Source organism: Acanthochromis polyacanthus, chromosome 14 (assembly GCF_021347895.1).
Source record: "Acanthochromis polyacanthus isolate Apoly-LR-REF ecotype Palm Island chromosome 14, KAUST_Apoly_ChrSc, whole genome shotgun sequence".
Classification (NCBI taxonomy): Eukaryota; Metazoa; Chordata; class Actinopteri; family Pomacentridae; genus Acanthochromis; species Acanthochromis polyacanthus.
Window position 1 is genome coordinate 32,963,039 of NC_067126.1, and position 13,273 is coordinate 32,976,311.

The 13,273-nt window shown below is 39.8% G+C and overlaps 1 protein-coding gene across 2 annotated transcripts in view; it reads right to left on the reverse strand.

The window, feature by feature from the left end:
* gpc6b (glypican 6b) overlaps positions 1-13,273 on the reverse strand; it is an 88,370-nt gene that overhangs the window by 64,964 nt on the left and 10,133 nt on the right. For both annotated transcript variants that reach the window (XM_022190797.2, XM_022190796.2), the window contains exon 2: positions 3,866-4,024. In XM_022190797.2, coding sequence (XP_022046489.1) covers positions 3,866-4,024 — 159 coding nt within the window. The remainder of the gene's footprint in view (positions 1-3,865; positions 4,025-13,273) is intronic.

A 13,273-nucleotide genomic window follows, 5' to 3' on the forward strand; every position in this document is an offset into this window, starting at 1 on the left:
CTTTGCTCAAGGGCACCTCGAGAACGACGGAGAGCGGCGAACTCACTTCTCACAATTTTGCATGTAAAAGAAGAACAACTGTCCAACAAACTGACGCCAATGGGTGCCAGAAATAACAGTGTGTGGGTAACTCTATAAAAAATCAATCACGGAGGGTGGACCGCATTAATATTCTGCTACACTACCCAGCACCCATGGTGTTTGCGGTCAGAAGGCCCAACAATTGATTAACAATTACAAACCCTGACTTGGTCTTTAATGAGCGAGCAAGAGAAGAAATCTCAGTGCCAGGCATTGTTTTGTACAGTTTCTCTCAGCAATTGCTCCTGTGCTTTTAAGGACATGCCTTAAGGTGAGAAACTTAAATAAACAAACAGTTTAGCTTAATTGCAGTCAGTGAGGCTGCATGATGCTGTTTCTCTCTTAGATTCATACAGCAGCACTGTGCCCCTGAGTTGTTGTGGATATTTCTGCGTGGATGTGTCTTGGCAGAGTCGAGACTGTGCCCTCTCGCTGTGACACATAGGCTGCGGTGTCAGGAATGCGTGGGCTGCCCAGCTACTATCAGCTACAGTAGCACTCATCACAGTCTGCATAAAGAGAAGAAATATACACATACACTGACTCTGTGTAGGTGGTACTCCAGAGCCAGGTGCTAAATAGATAGTAAAGTGCATCAAAGTGAACTCAAAGCTCTATTGTGGAGATCTTTAACTAAGTGCATTGGTTTGGCATCAAGGCTACTGCAATTGTTTTGGCAACATCATGAAAAAGAATACAGTTTTGGGGACAGTATCCTAATAAAACCCAATTAATACCTGTGAAATTGCTACTCAAAATTAACAGCTTCACACCTAAAACACTCTGATTGCATTAGAAATTTTTTAAAAAGCAGGGTGAAATTTTAATCTGAGTATATCTGAGATTTCTTGAACAAGTTGTCAGCAGAGACCCTCAGCAGACACACAGCCTCCTGCATAAAACCTGCACCTGCTTTGACTTCAATGAAATTATGGAGAGTGGCAGGAAACCCCAAGAGAAACAGGGGTGCTCGGAGTCATGCGTCTAAGTGCTGCCGGACAAACTCCATTTCCCTCCCTACCGAAGCCCTCCTCGTGATATTCGCTGTCCTGACAGGGGACGATCAAAATAACACTTATTTATTTATGCATGCTTCCAGGAATCACATGTGAGCTCAAGGAAGTGCATATTCCTGGAAAAAAAAAACAGACAGACATCACCCAGGCATTGTGACATTGAGTTTCTGGGCAATGTGCAATCATCTGAGGGTTGCAAGCTGTAACTCTATCGCATTTGTTTCATATTATATGTTGAATAGTTTGAAAAGAATGAGGATGGAGAGACAAGTCATTGACTGCTGGGTATTAAATTGCGCTATTAATCACTCAACCATTATTCAGTTGTTGACTTTGGATATATTTAGAAAGCCCAATATGAAAATCTATGCTTCCACCTCCTAGTTTAGAGGCTTAAAATGACATTACATTAGATCTAAAAAGAAGTGTAACTCATGTCGGCTGTATATATCTTGTGTAATTTAGTTTTATTTAGAGGATATTAAAAGATTATACAACAAGCACTTAATGGTGAAGGTGTTGTCTTGCAAAGGACACATAACAAGGTGGAGAAAGATTAGGAAAAGCCACTTATGTGTTCATTATGTAATCAAGTCTCGGAAATTAGAAGATACTACATTAGTGGACGATGAAGCTTAATTCAAATGTTTAAATCAAGGATAATCACTTATTCTGAAGTAACACAACCATCTGGAACAACAAAACAAAGGCCATCTTTGAATTCACTTCCAAACCTGTTTAAATATAGCAGCTGATAGTTGTGTTTGTATCTTGTCTGTATCGTCAGTTTGTGTCTTTCTGTGGTGAGCTTGCATGTTCTCCTTGTTCTTGCGTGGGTTTTCTCCAGATGCTCCAGCTTCATCCCACAATCCAAAGACCTGGTGTGAGTGTTATCGTGCATTGATGTCTCTTCTTGTGTTAGTCCAACGATTGACTGGCGACCCCAAGTTAGCTGGAACAGACTTTTTGTACACTTAGGCAAGCCCTCTCAGAGAGCAATTAGTTTACTGTGTGGTCGTTGTCTGCTAGTAGAGTACAGTAGTGAATATGCAAGCAAACTGTGAATGCAGCAATTAACTGATCTGCATCAGCGTGTTTCTGTTACTATCTGTGTTGTGCTGCTGCACAGAAGTAAAGCAGTGGGATATTTAAAAGACAGTGAGGTGCTGTCATGGCCCAAGCTACTTGTTGCTTTCTTAGGATCCTTTTGATCTGTGGCTGCTGCCCTCCATACTTGTTTCTCTTTAACTCCTAGCTGTTTTAGCTCTGAAGAATTAAAGGCGGAGGATGCAGAGGGGCTGAATATTTTAGAGTTTTTTCGCAGTAGCATTGCTCGAGTTTTTGGGTGGTATACAGGCCTAATAGTGTTCAACAAAAAGGTGTGGATAAAAGGCATGTCTGGATAAACTTGAATTGCTGCTGGAGCTCACCATGCTCTGTGTTTGCTGTATTTTTGCACTTTGTCTTGTAGATATTTACTTTAGGTAATTATCGAACTAAAACTCTGGTCAGTCTGCACTTTTTGTTGCCGCGAATGAGCTGGGTCCTAAGAGTACCATCAGTTGAACCATCTCAGTCTGCTAGTAAAATTACAACTTAATGACAATTTTGAATTCTGAGATATTTCAGATTTCACGACCCCACAGACCAGTCCATGTTCACAAAGTCTATCGCTTTATAACAGTACAGTGTCTTTAAATTTTAAGCCCTCTTGTCTCCTTTGTCTTTTTCTACTTTCTAAAAAGTTGTGGTATCTACATATCATTACATTTTCTATTTCCTGCAAAGCACTCCTTTGTCGCCAGCCTTGAGCGCACTATTATAAATAAAGTTTGCTTGCACTGGCACTTATGAATTATTCATTATTTAGGTCAAGGTTGACAAAGTTTTATGCTCATAGAACTTATTCTGAAAAGACATTTTAAGCTTTCAATATTAATACAGCATAGTCTTAATTTATAATGTGTCTTAATTTACAGTCAGACCATATTATACTCCAATATTTTTAGATTTATGTTAAAAAAAAAGGAATGTTAACGTGCATATTTCCCTTGTGAGGTGTTAAGTTTTGTCCCATCTTTTAGATACAGTGATCCTGAAAAGCCTTCTGAGCAATAAAAAGATGTTATGCTGACTTCCTAATGCATAACAATCAAAATAAATGACAGTGCTGACTGGTGGTTTCCTGCACTCTTCACAGTTTTGACCTCTACCACCCTTCACCGTAGTCAGCAGTGATAAGTAATAAGCAAACCACCAACACAGTCTGGGAGCTGGAGGGATTATTATTTCTCATTAAACTGCTAACTAAAGGGATCGGACTCTGAAGAGAAGGGCACCAAGAGGGACAGGTGGAGAGGTAGAGCGAGACTGGGTTCAGTAATGAGCACATTCCCACAGTGGATGTGTGGTGGTCAAGATAGTCACAATGGGGCTAAGACAAGATCACATACAGCAAAAGACCACCAAACAACCTTAATAATGCAGAGTTGGGCTCTGTGCCGCTATTCAAGCTGTCAATCTGTTGTGCAAGAAGCCATGTTTGTCTAATCCAACAAGAGAGTTCTCCACTCCAAGGCATATTAATGAGATTTTTTACATCTCGTCTCCACTTATGGGAGGACGGCTAAAGAATGGCAGTGAACCTTTTCATATTAACACATACAGTCTCAATCCTTTCATTTTCTTTCCCGCAGCAATTTGTCTTACGGTGGCTGACCATCAAAACAATTTCAAAAAAAGAAGCAAAAATGGAAAAATAGACTTACCGTCAAACCTTTTATGCCTGGAAACAAACGTGGTTCTCAGTTCATGACTCATTTCATCAACCAGATTCTCAAAGTCCTGTTTACTCTGCTGGCCAAATTTGTCCTCCATTTCCAGGGTGCAACATGTGTTTCCCTGAGGACATATCCGGAGATGTTCACCTGCAAAACAGACAACAAAATATATATGTAAGTATGGGTCCCCACCAAAACTGATGCCAAGATTGCACAGTTTTAATATATGTTACTTGAATGGCGTAGCTAAACTTGGAACATTTCCAAAACCAGTGTACCTTTTAATGTTGGTGCTGATCAAAACCTTCAGTGGTACATTTACTCTGTAGCTACTAATGGATATGTCCTAAGGGCAACAAGCAAAGGGTAAATAGAGAAGGTTCCATGTTTGTGGTATTCTATGCTTATTTTCAGCCACTAGTGAGGTAAATTCATCAAGTTGTATAAGTGGGGAAAAAGGTTCTAGAGAAGTTTCAGTGATACCTGCTGAGCGATTTTAGTCTGTTAATAGCGACAAAGTGGTAGATTATATCAAATGTTTTCCTCAGGTCGAGCGTCAGAAGCGCTGAACATGTACCTGAGTCAGCATCCATCATGTTAAGTACCTGCAGCATGTGGTCTATCGCTGCAATTTCTTAGGATGCCTGATATGAAATTGACTGGAAGTTTGTGGGGCATAAACTAGGTTCCTTTGGCAGCGGCTAAACAACCTTACAAAACCAATCTTAAAAAAATCTGGGACACAGCCAGAGGACAGAGAGCTATTGGTAAGCAAAGCAGGGATGATGTAGACAATATAAAGAACATTCTATGAGAGTCTCACACAGTTTCTATACTATTTTATGTAGTAATATTAGCCTGAAACAATTCAACAGGTCCACAGTGGTATAGGGCTCTCGAGCAGAGATAGGAGTGATATTTGTCTTGATAAAACCAATCTATTCGATGAAGAAGGTGAGGATTTTTAAATCAGCTAGTCAAGTGGTAACTGTGGAGGAGTTTTATAAGGCTATGCAGTCGTGCTGGTTGGCATCACATAATGTCTTTTGCTAGATCTTGGCCCTGGAACATTATAATACTGGGTGAGGTGACTGCTGTAGGTAGTAACATTAGGTTAGGTAAGGTTAAACACTGCACTGAAAATCACTACCTTGTTTAAACCAGTAACATTTTCTCTCATGTTTAAGGTAAAGCCACTAAGACGATCTGATTAGCATAGCTCTCTACATCACCAAAAGCAGTAATTCAAGTTGCTGTATGTGTATTTTTTGTCATATTTACAGAAGACCTATAATAAATCTGTGAAAAAAACAAAATGCATGACTGCTTTTGTGATAAAGATGCATGTATTTCAGTGATTCCATTGTTAAAAATGAAGACTTTTAGGAGTCATTGGAAAGTCAAGACTGCCATGACATACATGATCTTTACACGTGTACGTAAACTTGTGTTATCCATAAAAAATGAATGGAGATGAGAGTAAGTGTGCATAAACCACAAACTGATGAATGATAGTAGCTCTGTGGCTTCTCACTGTGGCTTGTGTCAATAATCCAACATGAAACTCTTGCCAGAGACCAACATTCCCACATGAAAATAGATATGCATTTCATTCTTATTTCCTTCTTTATGAGCTTTTAGCTACAGACATGGACAGACTAAAATGTCTTGTGCTTAGTAGGATCTTTAACATAGCGTTTTTATGTTTTTAGTGGTGCAGAATATTTCGTTTGACAACAGCATTACTGATGTCAATTCCACTGAATAGGGGTTATCAAAGTTAAATCAGTAGGGGAACTGATAATACTCTCTTTTAAAATATGCTTTTGCACATTTCATAATTGATGACATTGGGGAAATATTGAAGTGAATCAAAAGTTAATGACCCACATCATTTCATTTTCCCAAGCAGCAATTTTGAAAGAGACGGAGATAACGCAGACTCAGTCGAGAACAGAATTTGTTTCATAACTACATTCGTAGCTGTGGTCTGTTGCACTTTTGATGACTTTGGAAAATTACCAAGCATGTGCACTCTGGTACTTGTACAACAAAACAGTTCAAGAGACACTTGCTGAATGTTGACTGCACTGTGTGACAAAGTACTATCAACTGAAGGTCCGCTGTTTGGAGCTTTCAAATCTCACAGTCGCCATCATGGAGGTGGTTTAGGTGTCATTACATTGTCAGTCATGTGATAGCAAGTTGGCGTAATCAATAAAAGTCAGTTCACAGCTGAAAACTCTTGAGACGTGGTTGAAAGATCTGAAAATTGTCACTCGTATTGATCCCAAAGTAAAGAATGAGCTTCCATTCTTGAGAAAAAATACATTGTATTTATGTATTTATCACATCTCTTCCCAAAAAACATACTACTATATGTGTATTTTGATATCTCAGCTATCTTGAAATATATTGTTTAGCTATTTGTTTAGCAGGACATTCTCTGAATATTTTTGCACATCCCTCAAAAAGCTTAACAAAACATAATAGAACTTTGCAATGCTGATAAGTTCATTTAAACACTGTGTCGAACAAGTACAACAATGTGTCAGGGGTGTTTGTGTGAGTGTGCTGCACACTGGAGGCAGGGAAAGACAGAATGCTTTAGTTGCTGGCAAAAGCAGCATTGACTTGTGTAAAATAAATAAAAAAGAGGGCAGTTCCTTTCTCTTTTCTCGCGTTAAACTGAACATAAATCTTACTTTTTAGCAGGCACATTAACTGTACAAAATTGAATTCCAATGTGTGTGTTGGCACGCAGCACATTGAATGAGCTGCTAGAATGATGCTATGACCGAGTCATCTGGCCATCGCAGTTCAGCTCTCGTCAAATCCACTCACATCCTTAAACTTGTCCATTTTTCCTGCTTTCAACAAATCAACTTCAAGAACTGACTTTTCACTTGCTGCCTAATATATCCCACCTGGGGCTGACTGCAGCCTGATATATTGTGGTGTGTTGGTGGAAATAATTGATGGCAGTAGGTAGTAGCCCAGAGATTAGAAAAGTGGATTAGAAAGCTACTGGTTAAAGGCCAGATACTGGCATCCCCTCTTTTGAGACTTCTTTTAAATGATACCTGACATAAATAAGCAGGACAAACAAATGTTAAATAATGTACGAGTGTAAGATTTTTCATGAGCAGAGGACGATGTTTGTGCTTTTATTTGCTTTGCACGCTCCAAAAGACACTGGCGACCCAATCAGAAGTTAGAAACAATAATGACATTTTCTGTATTATTTTTTACAATGGCTGATAAAAAAATTCTAAACTTTAGATTTTTTTTTTACCTCCAGCTAGGATCCCACATCTTAATAATATGCAGTCCCACCTTGTAAATGTTGTCCTTTTATTGCTTTCAGATATATAATCATTTTAAATAGGGATGGGAATTTCGACTAATTTCCGAACCGACTAATCGCTAATTTTATTGGCGACTAGTCCGTTCGCAAAACTTGCAATTTAACCCTTTAAGCGCCAAAGTCGCAATATTGCGACAATTAACATTGCTGAACATAACAAGTCATAGCTTCAAATATACTGCCTCGTGTGCCTCATGCACTGTACACCAGGAGATGGCGGACATCTGGAACTTCAATCTGAGCATCAGTTGTGGTCGTGTTTTCATTCAAAGTTTTGGAGTTTACAGAGTTTGAAAACCAAGGAGACGAGACTCGCCGTCGGAGCGTATCAGAGCGCAAGACGGCACATTTTAGAGTGAGAAAAGTCACCATACCAAGAGGTCTGGTCAACGCTGACAAAGTACTTTGTCAATTAATGGCTTACTCATATTCTGAAGAGGAATATTCACCCTCTGATGAAGATGTTCAGTCGTAGCCTAGCCCTGCTAGACCCATGTTCTGAAGGCACAAGGGTCTAGGGACGTTCGACAGGGAGGGAGGCGGGCTAAAAGGTTGTCTATCAAATCCCTCTGCAGCAATTGGGTAGGTATACAACCAATCAGCGCAATGAATAGGCTCCTAGAGTGCCGGAAATCAGAGGATGCGGTAGTTCGGTGAAGCCTTATTTATACAGTCAATGGGTGAAGCTCAAGTATATTACAGACATGTTAACAGAAAGATTATTCAGAGTCGGTGCTAATGGAGCTCAACGACTGTTGTCGTTTTTGTTGTCGACCCTGGCAGAGAATTAAATTTGTTGCCGTGGGTTGTCTAGCATGGCTAGGCTAGTTGTTTCCGGTTGTTTCTGTCAGAATCGTCGCGCCTCTGTCGTCACTTAGTTACGCCCGCCTTCTGACTCTACACTTCATGGTGATTCGTCCGGCCAGTTTTAGGAGAATCCAGCCTCGAGCCTTATGGAGGGTAACTAGACCCACCCTGGCAGAGAATTAAATTCGTTGCCGTGGGTTGTCTAGCACGGCTAGGCTAGTTCAGTCGTCCACTGAGACAGAAAGTGCCGCTGCGTCTGTGCGTGATTAAACGACGAGTCACGCACATCCCTAATTTTAAATGTACCTTTTTGACAAAATGTTTTCAAGTCGAAGTGAAAACAAAACAAAGCAAATCAATTAAAAACAGAAAATGTAAAATAAGTGATTGCATGACTTTCTTTAAGTCAGTATTTAGTAAATGTACCATTGGCCACAATTACGACATTTCACCTGTTTGCATAGATCTCAATCAGCCCAGCCCACCTGGACACTGCAATCTTACCCCACTTTTCTTAGCAAAGCTGCTAAAGCTCCATCAGGTTGATCGTGAATGAACCACTTCTTTCAAATCCAGCCACAAATTCTCAATTGGACTGAGGTCTAGGTCCTGACCTGGTCACTTCAGAACATTCACCCTGTCTTTAAACCATTTCTGTGCAGCTGTAGCTTTACGCTTCGAGTCATTGTTGTTCTGGAAAATAAATCTTCTTTCAAGTCACAGTTTCTTGCAAATTGCATCAGGTTTTCCCCACAGGTTTCCCCCTGTACTTTGCTGCATTCATTTTAAAACTCCACCTTTACAAGCCTTCCAGGGCCTGCTGCCGTGAAACATCCCCACATCATGATGCTGCCACCACCATGCTTCACGGTTGGTTTGTGATGATGATGTGTAATGTTTGGTATTCAACAAATATAGCATCTAGTCCGATAGCTAAAAAACTAATTTTTAGTATCATCAGACTAAACGTAATCCTTAGAGCTGATTTTAGAGTCTCTCCAGTTGAGATTTAATATGAGCTTTTTTCAACAGTACTTTTATTTCTTTGCCTCTCTCCTTTAAAACTTTGGTGAATAACCCAAGGAGCAGTCAGTGTATGCAAAGTCTCTCGCCTACCAACAACAGCAGCTTGTGATTCCTTCAGGGGAGGTGTCTCGGTAGCCTTCTTCATTGATCATTTTCTTGCAGGGTCACTCACTTTTGAAGGACGACCATATTCCTTCCATTTCATAATGATAGATTTATCTGTACTCAAAAGGATATTCAGTGACTTGGAAAATTTCTTGCATCCACCCCCTCACTTATGATTTTCAATAATCTTTTACGAGTTGCTTGGAGTGTTCTTTTGCCTTCAGGGTGTAGTTTCATTCAGGAGTACTTCACCGGTGACTGGTGGTACCAGATACAGGTGTCTTCATACTGCAGTCAACTGAGACATATTCACTGCATTTAGATGATCACTGTGTTCTAGTACTGACTGAATTGTTGACTGTGTTAAATTAGGTGTGTCCCTTTAAAGCTGCGCGATTCTTATTCAGTCACTTTTTGCATTTTAAATTAATTTATAGAAATCTGTCATCACTTTATATCACATAAAAGAGTCTTTTGTAGCATTTTTTGTATTACTTTATCTCTGAATTTTTGTCAGTTGGCAGTAGGTGTTGCTAGACATGCAAGTTACTGAACTGTAACCACTGTACTTCACACTATGCTTTCAGGATGTGGAGACATGTACACATAACATAATTTAGGGGATTCTCTCCTCAAAAAAGGCTTTGATCTTAAAGGAAAGAGGGGCTTATGCAAATATATACTTTGAGCAGTTAGGTAGACCTCACATTGCAAAAGATTTGTTGAATCACACCCACGAGGCTTACAATTCCAGCATTACAGCCCCACTCTCTCTATACAATTCCTCCACTAATCAGACCTGCCCTGCCTTAAAAGCCGCTGCAATCTGCATCTAAACTTGCCTTTATTTCAAAAAAAAAAAAAAAAAAAAAAAAACAGTTCTAAAAAACATGGATTTAGAAACTTTGGCAATATCACATACTGCAGTACAGCTGTTGCCAGCAAGTCCCACAGGCTACAACTTTTTCTTTTCATCAAATATGTCAAGAGGAGGAGAGGGAAAAAATCCATCTTGACACAACAACCCTAGTGTGTGCTCCAGCAGTCTCAACAGAGCAAAACATCACTTAAAAATAAGCCAGTCGTACATCAACATATGGGAAGGAGCTTTCAAGGGACTTCACCGCTCAGCAAAGTGCCACGACCTTCCTCGCCAAGGTTAAAACGGCACTGTAGCCTCACAGATAATCTATCTACTGGAGCACAGACCACACATTAGCCAGAGCCGGGCTGGAGTACAGACCAGACAGCTCTGCAACAGCAGGGATAAACACTCATTCTAGTGTCATTTAAACATTTTGGAGCAATTTAAGGTATCTATTAATATTGTTTTGGTTGTATTTGATAGCATCAAAAGACTGATGCTATCAATGAATTGATCTGACAACAAGTATTACAGCAAAAGCCCGGTAAAACATCTTCCCTTTTACCACAGAACTTCACTGTAGTCCTAAATCAAACATAAAAAGCCTCATTCTTGCACTACTGATGTTCCTTCTGTACAATGAGCACAGGTACTATAGATTATTTTGAGAATTCAGTCCCAGTGTCCAAATGTTGGACTCTTAAATGAATCCCTTATTTGTTTTTGAATGAACACGATCAATAGTCATCCTTTAATACAATGCAAAGTTCCATTGCAAATATCTCTTGGAAGTTAATGTTCAACTGAAATTCAGTTCATTTTGTCCACTACAACTCTGTACATTTCATGTCCTGCTTTCTAATTTGAGACTGAATCCAAATCTAAATGGGATAAATGTTACATTCCTGTTCCATGATAGCACGCCCAGTTTTGTATTAATGTATACAGATTGTCTATCAGTGTAGTCCTTTCACCCTGCTTTGCCAACAGCTGATCTCATGGCAGCCTCAGAACACATTCTCTAGTCTGAAACACTGTCATGGAGCAAAATTTCTGGAGTGACAGATTTAAGGAAATGACTTTCTTTTTCTCCCCTTCACTGCTTTCATTTAGGTGTCCCCAAAAAAAGAATCAAAGAATACGATATATCAGGAACTTCTCAAACCAGCCATGCAATATAATCCACTTCTCCGTTACTGATTCTTGGAGATGGGGTGGGGGCTGGTGGTGGTTTCCTCGAGTCCACTGCCACACATTATCTCCTGAATACTGTTTTATTGTTGGCATTTAAACTCAGCTCAGCAAGTTTAATTCCGATGAAGAATACAATGGCAATGATATTGTATCGTATTTTATGTCATTCATATATCTACAACATGATTATCTTCACATGTAGCTGTGGCTTTGGGCTGAGGTGAAACATTAAACGGCATATTGACATTACAAAGCTGTAAAAAGCAGAACAATTAGTGCTTTTCTCATTGATATGCACAGACATGCGGCCATGTTGTATAACATCCCAATACTTCAGATTCAGGTGTATTTATTATATTGACATTTTTCATAACTTTAAGCTTTTTAAAAATAGAATGCGGTTATTGTGACCTGTGTGAGAGAGAAAAGCTTTCTGGAAACAGTTGTGAAAACAAAAATGTTCCTCAAGGAACTGTTTTAGCAGCGCTTTGGGACAGCCTTCCTCCTTGTGTAACTCATTGGATCTGCACTGAGCCAAATCTTATGCAGATGGGGGTTTTATTTACTTTTGGCTGGTATGGTAGGAAGTATGATTTTCAAACAAAGCTGCCTATGAGCCTGAGCAAGTTAACAGCAGTGGGGGAATTATTTCTCGGTAATGGTCTTGTATCAGTGCTGAGTGTGAAACTAAGAGGCCTGGCCTAGCTTAACCCCACTGTACTAACCTGAAACCCATTCTCTACTCGTCCACGGCTAACAGAAGGATACATAAGTTTACTCTGCATCGAGCTACGGAACTAAACTGTGTTTGACCTGCATGCAGAGAAGCAGATCCTCCTCACATTAGCATATTAATAACAAAACAGCAGCGGATTCAATACATGCTAATGTTATGTCAACTGTGTTAACAATGCACCAACATGTTGGCAATGTAAAGCTGACTTTTAATAGGAGAGGTTTATTGATGCACTCCGAGATTTATTAACATCTAGCCAAGCTGTCATCAGTCGCAATTACATCATGTCACTCTGTAATCAAATGGAGTGTCAGTCAGATCAGTTAGCATATTATCACTGCTAATGAAGCCCTACAAAGATATTTAAATTATCCTTCTCCTTGCTGGGATGGGCTCGATTTTTACTCAGCATACCTGCCATTTAAGAGGAGGATTTCACGTTTGACTTTATCGAACCACTGACTGCAAATACAACGTACAAGGTGTCTTTGAATGTTATCCTTCAGCAGGGGTATCTTCTAATGTGCCGCTTCTGAATGTTCACTCACGGGCAGCAAGCTGAGGGAATTTATTTATGTAATAGCTCTGCACATTACAGATTAAATAGTTGATCTCTATCTATTTTGCATATACTCATTTGCTTGTATGTTTTAATCTCATTTAACTGTAGAAGCAAGTCATGTCTCTCAAGCGTCTGTTGTCTTCAGCTGCTCAGAACACCTTCTTTTCCAAACTCCTCTATTTTTAAAATCGCTTAAAAAGTCACACTTCTGTAAATTCTGTGACTGATTCGGTGCTAATGTCAAAACTTCAAAGTTCCTCCTGCTCCCCATTCCCCATGCACAGAAAATGTTGCAGTGAATTACTCCTTCAAAGTTAGACACGTGAACACGGTTTTTGTACAAGAGTGTTATGTTTATTATCCTACTTTGAGATCTCACCTCACCTCTGCCTTGCACTTGAGCCTAGTTCACAAACACTCAGCTATAACTGCCAAAAAAGAGCAAGTTTCTTCACACTTTCTCATACCTTTAGAAATATTTGATGAGTTAGTGATGTTCTCTGAGTACTAAGTGTGTTTGAATACTTTCACAGCGAGAGTGTCTTTCACAAACTAATATGTCACAGCTCGACTTATGACTCAGGTTGTTATACAGTGTCCATGTTCCTGTGCATATCAGCAAAGGTAGGCCACCTCTCAGAAGTATTCCTCCGTGTACCTGACCAAAGAGACCCACAGCATATGTGCTCTGCCATCTGCTGAGTCCCATGGTTCCCCCTGACAAACTTTTTATG